General features: G+C 16.7%; 1 protein-coding gene across 1 annotated transcript; it reads left to right on the forward strand.

Annotated features, from left to right (window-relative positions):
- Window positions 1-1,275: 1,275 nt before the first annotated feature.
- LOC128952461 (uncharacterized) lies at window positions 1,276-1,887 on the forward strand. The gene is made up of 2 exons (XM_054297863.1): window positions 1,276-1,489; window positions 1,610-1,887. The coding sequence occupies exons 1-2, from the start codon at window positions 1,351-1,353 to the stop codon at window positions 1,876-1,878; spliced, it is 408 nt and encodes a 135-aa protein (XP_054153838.1). The 5' UTR covers window positions 1,276-1,350; the 3' UTR covers window positions 1,879-1,887.
- The last annotated feature ends 6,218 nt before the right edge of the window (window positions 1,888-8,105 follow it).

Raw genomic sequence — 8,105 nt, forward strand, 5'->3', positions numbered from 1 at the left:
TTTAATGATGTAAAGTAATAAATGATAAAACTAGTATATAAAGTGTTGAATAAATTATTATTTTTAACAAATAGTGTTTGTTTTTTAAAGACATTTTAACTTAATTTTATTTTATACTAAACAATATACAATTGATATACAACTAAATTGCAAGTTTTAATTAGTAAAATATAAGTAATTGTTAAGTATATATATATAATTTGTTTGTTGCCTAATATATTTATAAATAATTGTGGGGATTATTATAATGATTAAATTATAACCTAGATCATTTATTTTTTAATAATATAATATAATTAGATCAATTTTAATATAATTTTAATCAAATATTTAATATTTAATAATTTAATTGATAATTAAAATAAATTTATTACTTATATATTTTTAATCTAAGATCACGTGTGTAAAATTTGACCACTTTTGACCACTGGTCAGTTATGGTGAAAATTATTCAAAAAAAATTATAAAGTATTTATATTATATAATACTTAGATTTTATCATTTAATTTAGTTATATTGACCAATAGTGACCAATAGTCAAATTTAGTCAATACTATAAAAAACTTAGTTATTTATCATGATATTATTATTATTAAATATTATAAATAATTTATGGACTACTTATCATAAATATTGACCACTGGTCACAATTGGTCAAAAGTGGTCAAAAGCGGTCAAAAATGGTCAATAGGGGTAAATATAAACAGAAATGGTAATTAAATAATAAATAAAAATTATATATATAAATATAAATAAACAGTTTATATTGTATTTATAAAATATTAATAAAATATAATTTTCTTTATATTTTGTAATTATTTTTAACATTTAAAATGCTTTAGCAATTAAAAATCATTTATATTTATTATTGCAAAATAGTGATTGAAATTTATAAATATATATTAAATTTAATTAACAAATTATTTAATAAATATTATCTAATTATTTTTGTTTGTGCAAAATATTGGTATATTTATTTGTTCAGTTTATTTGATAAAGTATTGCAATTTCAATATAATAAAATGAAAAATTAAATAATAATTTACTATAAATTGTGTAATTTAACTTTAATTTCATAATAATAATAATAAAAATATAATGTACAGGTATTATTAAATTATATAAAAATAAACAAATAATGTTTGATTAGATTTTCTAATATATTTAAAAAATTATATTTAGTTAGCTGTTTAATATTTCACAATAATTTTAACAATAAAATAGTTAACATTCAAGTATATAAACTAATTTATTAACACTTATATTTTTAGACTTTTAAACAGTTAAATATTAACAACAATTTTTTTATAAATTGTCGATTTAAAAATAAAATTTAGTACACTGCTAAAAATGTTATCGTTATTATTTTTATTAATCACAATTATAGTTACCCTGGTTAATTGTGATCCTACAACATCACAACCACCAATTGAATCCTATTTATCATGGGATCTAAGTAAACCGCAATCGTTTAGTACATCACTATGTGGTAAATAAACAAGCATAATTTAATTATTTTTTAAAAATAAACAAATTATTTTTAATTATAAAATGTTATATTGATATTATTATTATTAAAAATTTTAATTAACTAATATTCAAAATATAGCTAAATGCAAAAACGATGCCGGTGCTAAACTGATTGCCACATTCAAACAGTGTATGCAAAATGATCCGGAATGCAAAAAGTTGATTGATGTGGGTATACCTAAATCGGACAGTAGTGCCGATATTGATCAATGTCTACGCAATGTTAACAAATATGTTGATGAACATTTCAATGAAAAAGTTATGTCTGCTAAACATTTAGATTTTGGTAGTAAATGTTTTCAGGATATGATAAAGTCAAAAGATGATATTATTAAATGTGATAAATAATGAGGGTTCAAATAAATTATATATAATTTTTTAATATTTACTAAAAATTTTATATTACTGAATAAGTAATCTTTTATTTAAAAAAAATAATTATGTAATTTTAAATATATAAATATATTATTTGTAGAAACATATTTTTTAATATTGGTAAAATTAATGTAATTGACTAAATTATATCTACTATTTATCTGACTTATTAAAAATTATATATATATAATAATTAATTTATAATTTGCTAAAAATATAAACTAAAATTAACTGACAAAAATATATAAATTAGTTATAAACACTGTTGATATTTTATAATAATTAATTAATGTTAATAAATTAGCATTAAGTAATCATAAATATTATTGTGAGTTTGGATATTATTTGGTTAATAAAATGCATCCGTTTGCTTTAAATATGTCTATATTGTATGAAAATTTATAAAAAAATATATATTGCATTTTTAAAATTATTTTTAAAAAATCAATTTAATACCATTTTTTTGAAATACAGGTACAAATCTATATTGGAAACCGGTCTCAATGACTATCATTTAACTATAAAATTTTATTTATATAAATTTATTTATTATTTCTAAAATTTATTTTTATTTACACTTATTGACTGAATTTAAATTATGATTTTTTAAACATTATTATTTTAAAAAATATAATTAAAATAAATTTGTTCTTAAATTTATCAATTTATATAAACATATATATATTTACAGTATATATATTGTATTTAGAAAATTTTAATAAATTATAATTTTCTTTATATTTTGTTATTATTTTTAACATTTAAAATTAACATTAGTTTAACTAAATTAATTAACAAAAACATTAACACTTAAACATTAATTATTTTTATTATTGCAAAATATTTATATAGAGATTATATCTTAAAAAACAATGATTATAAATTATAAATAAATATATTAAATTTAATTAACAAATTATTTAATAAATTTTTATCTAATTATTTTTATTTGTGCAAAATATTGTAAGATTTATATATTTATTTGTTCAGTTTATTTGATAAAGTATTGCAATTGCAATAAAATGAAAAATTCAATAATAATTAACTATAAATTGTGTAATTTAACTTTAATTTCATAATAATAATAAAAATATAATGTACAGGTATTATTAAATTATATAAAAAGAAACAAATAATGTTTGATTAGATTTTTCTAATATACATTAAAAAAAAATTACATTTTGTTAGCTGTTTGATATTTTAATAATTTTAACAATAAAATAGTCATAATTCAAGTATATAAACTAATTTATTAACACTTATATTGTTTAGACTTTTCTAAACAGTTTAACTATTAACAGCAAATTTTTAAAAAATAAATAAATTGATGATTTAAAAATAAAAGTAAAATTAGTACAATACTAAAAATGTTATGGTTATTATTGTTATTGATTACAATTACAGTTACCCTGGTTAATTGTGAGCCTACAACATCACAGCCGCCAATTGAATCCTATATATCATGGGATCTAAATAAACCGCAATTGCTTAGTACATTACTATGTGGTAAATAAACAAGCACATAATTTAATTATTTAAAAAAAACAAATTATTTATAATTATAAAATGTTATATTGATATTATTATTATTATTATTAAAAATAGTTAAATGCAAAAACGATGCTGGTGCTAAAGCGATTGCCACATTCAAACAGTGTATGCAAAATGATCCGGAATGCAAAAAGTTGATTGATGTGGGTATACCTAAATCGGACAGTAGTGCCGATATTGATCAATGTCTACGTAATGTTGACAAATATGATGATGAAAATTTCAATGAAAAAATTATGCCTGCTAAACATTTAGAGTTTGGTAGGAAATGTTTTAAGGAAATTATAAAATCGAAAGATGATATTATAAAATGTGTTAAATAATTGTTATAATTTTTAATTATATATAATTTTTAATATTTACTAAAAATTTTATATTAATTAATAAGTAATTCTTTATATAAAAAATAATTATGTAATTTTAAATATATAAACATATTATTTGTAGAAACATAGTTTTTTAAAATATTGGTAAAATTAATATAATTAGATTATCATTTGACTAAATTATATCTAATATTTTTCTTGATTATTCAAAATTATTTATTTAAAATTTGCTAAAAAATAACTAAAATTAGCTATAATCTTTTGCGATATTTTAAAACAAATAAAGTGTATATAAGTAAAACTATACTCTTAATGATATTATTTTTTAATATAATTTTTTTAAATATAAATCATAATTTCTAAAAAATATTTACATTATTTATTAGTCAATTATACTTTAGAAATTTTTTAGAAATATTTTGTTTATTTATCATGTTAATATATATATATAATTTTTAAAAAATAAATATAGATATATAAAGATTAACTATTAAATGGCTGTTATTATAATTATACTAATTGTAATAGATTTTAAAAGTGTTTTTTGAAAATTGTTAATTATTATAAACAAAAAAACTAATTATCTAACTTTATGATGTCGAAATTATTAATACTAAAAAATTTATCTTAATTTATTTGTAATTTATTTTATTACAATAAAATGCATTCATATGGATTATAATATATTAAAATTGTATGTTACAAAAATGTATATTATTAATATGGTAATAATAAAAATGTAACCACAATTACAAAATTTTACATTTAATTATAACAGTTAGATATGTATATTATTTATACAGTTTATTTATTTAATAATAATAAAATAAAATACAGGTATTTCATTTAAGTAAGTATAAATTGCATAATTTTATAGTAAATAATTAAAAACTTTACTTATAACTTGAAAGTAATGTATTATACTATTGAATAATGAACAATACATTTATATATCATTTAATAAAAACAATTTTAGTTTAAAGTCAAACATATTATGTTAATGAACGGAATGTTAACTGAATTTTTGGTGAAATAATGTTATGATGAAATGTACAAGGTCATAAATGATATTTTGAAATGTAAACAATAAATTTAAAATCGAAAAAAATTTTAATAAAATTGTTTTTAATTGAAACTCTTTATTTTAATTAGTAGATTTTCAATATTAAAAATAAAATAAAGTTTTCTATTTCTATAAAAGTAAATAAAAAATGGCAATTAAAATTAAATTAAACAAATTAATTAATTAATTAATTATTATATATTAAAATATATAATAATTAAAATTCAATAATAAATATTTTGCATAGTTAAAATTAAAACTAAAAAAATAAATAAAATAATAATGTTTTCTAAAAAAATATTTTGTTTATTCAGTTTTATTAATTATAAAATATAATTATCTGTTAGTAAACATTTTTACAATTGTTTTTAAATTACTATTAAATTAGTTAATTGTTTAGTTAGCTTTTAAAACACTATATTATTTTCTATATATAAGATATAACTTTTATCTTTGAACTACTATATATATATATATATATATATATATATATATATATATATATATATAATTTTTATCAATTAATCAAATTTTTGTTTATAAATTATTATTAACCATAAAACTATGACAATAATCAAATTATTATTGTTATTATTAATAACAATATTAACTAATAGGTTAGTCTATTCAATGACAACTGGACAACCATCACTTGACGCTCACATATCATGGGATTTGGATAATAACCAATCAATAGAAACTATATTATGTGGTAATTATACATATTTTTTTTAAAAAAATCAAAATTTATATATAATTATTTAATTTACTTTGTTGTTGTTGTTTACTACTAATTTTTTACCTTTTTTATTTTTATTTTTTGATTTTACCAATTTAACACCTCGAAAAACACCATACCTGTAACTATTGTTGATAGGTGTGTGCAAAAATACTGTCGGTGCCAAAAGTATTGGCGAATTTAAACAATGTATGGAAAAGGATATGGTTTTCAAAAAAATAATTGATTTAAGTAAATCAAAAATGAGCCAGGGCATTGAAAAATGTATAATTGAACTAGTTAAATTTGCTAAGGATGAGTCTTATGTTAAATCTATTAAAAAAGAAAACAGCGATTTTGGAGAAAAATGTTTTAATGAAATGTACAAGGTCAAAGATGATATTTCGAAATGTGATAAATAATTTTCAAAAATTTTTGTATAATTGTTTTTTTATTTAATATATATATATATATATTATGTAATTATTTAATAAATTAATATTTTTTTATAAAGAAAACACTGTTAAGACTGTTGACACTATTATACTGAATTACTGAATGATAAATATTTTAGTTTTTTTTTAATTTTTTTGAAATCTTATGTTAATAGTTTATTAAAAATTTAAGATAATATTTTTTTATAATATTGAAATTATTTTGTTATTATACCAATAAATAAAACAATCAATTAATTAAATTAGTAGCTAACAATTATTTTTTAATAATAGTACATTTGTACAAATATATGTTAAGTATTTTAAATATGTAAATACTGTAATTAACTTTATAAAACATTTTAAACAATATTGTTGTATTTAATTAGTTATTTATAAAACTTATAAATAATTTTTTATAAGTTTATATTTAAAAATCAAATAATGCATTAATTTTAAGCTAAAAATTTATCAACTATAAATTGCATTATTAATATTTAATTGTTTGTACATATATTATACATTTTATAAAAAATAATGTTTGAACATGTTTAATTTGTGTAAACTAGATTATAGTTGTTTTTATTTTATGTCAAATATAACAATATTTAGTCTGATGTTAATTAAATTGTTTAACAATTACGTATAAATACTTATGTTGTCAAATATTTTAGACTGTCTTTAATAATATTATCAAAAAACAATTTTTTCAAGTTGTCAAATATTTTTATAATAAAAAATATTGCAATGCAAAAATTATTATTATTATTATCATTATTTTTATTGATCTCAATTTTAGTTACATTTACTAATTGTTTGCCAACAACAACATCACAACCAATAATTGAATCATTTATATCATGGGATCTAAATAAAGCGCAATCATTTAGTACAGTACTATGTGGTAAATAAAATTAACAAGCTTAATATTTATATTTATACAAATAGTTTATATTTTTTAAAAAATAAATAAAATTTATCAAAATTTAATAAAAAAATATGTTTTAGGTAATCTATATATATATATAATTATTCATCTTGACAATTTTACTTACTTTAATATGTTGACTATTTTATTAGGTATTTGGAGTAAATTACAGTTAAAATTTGTTTCTGGCAATGCTCTTTCTAAAACAATTTCAATTGGGGTTTTTATTGTAATTATTTTTTTTTTAAATAAAATTTTCCATTAAAATAGGTAAATGCAAAAATGATGCCGGTGCTAAACTGATTGCCACATTCAAACAGTGTATGCAAAATGACCCGGAGTGTAAAAAAATGCTAGATATTGGTACACCTAAATCGGATAACAGTGCCGATGTTGACCAATGTCTACGTAATGTTAACAAATATATTAACAATAATTTTAATGTCGATCATATGCCTACTAAACATCTTAATTATATATCTGATTGTATGAAACAAATTGATAAGTCCATCGATGAGATTAACAAATGTGATAAATAAATGATAATATAATTATTTTAGTATTAGTTAACTAAATTATTATTTACTATTTTTTTAATATTATAGTGTTATTAAATTCTGTTTATAATAACAAAGTTATTCAAATAATGAACAGACAGTTTTGATTTGATAGACATTTGTTATATTTATATAATATTATAAAATATAATATTGTTATACAGTATTACTTTATTTCTATTAATAAATACATTTATAAATCTAAATTATTAAATAACATAAATTAAAATTTTGTTTGAACAATCTATAAAATAAAATTATGTAATAATATTTTTTTTTTAAAGATAATTAAAGATAAAATAAATTTTATAATAAATACATTGTTAGTAAAAAAGCATTAAAGATAGAAACTTTTGATAAATGATAATTCAATTTTTTTATAAAAATTATAATTAATACATTTTATATTAAGTATTTACAATAAGTTTGTAATTTTTAAAAATTACATATGAGTAAACAAAATAAAATTTTTAAATTAATATTCATACTTTATTTGATAGCCATATTTAATAAAATAAACAAAAATTAATTATGTAACTAACATTACCTTTATTTAAAAAAAAATAATTATATAAGTAATTTAATATTTTTAAAAAAATTTCATATAAATATTGAATTTCATA

The sequence above is a fragment of the Oppia nitens genome, unplaced genomic scaffold (assembly GCF_028296485.1).
Source record: "Oppia nitens isolate AA-2021 unplaced genomic scaffold, nextdenovo-longstitch-racon4-pilon3 scaffold1_pilon_pilon_pilon, whole genome shotgun sequence".
Lineage (NCBI taxonomy): Eukaryota > Metazoa > Arthropoda > Arachnida > Sarcoptiformes > Oppiidae > Oppia > Oppia nitens.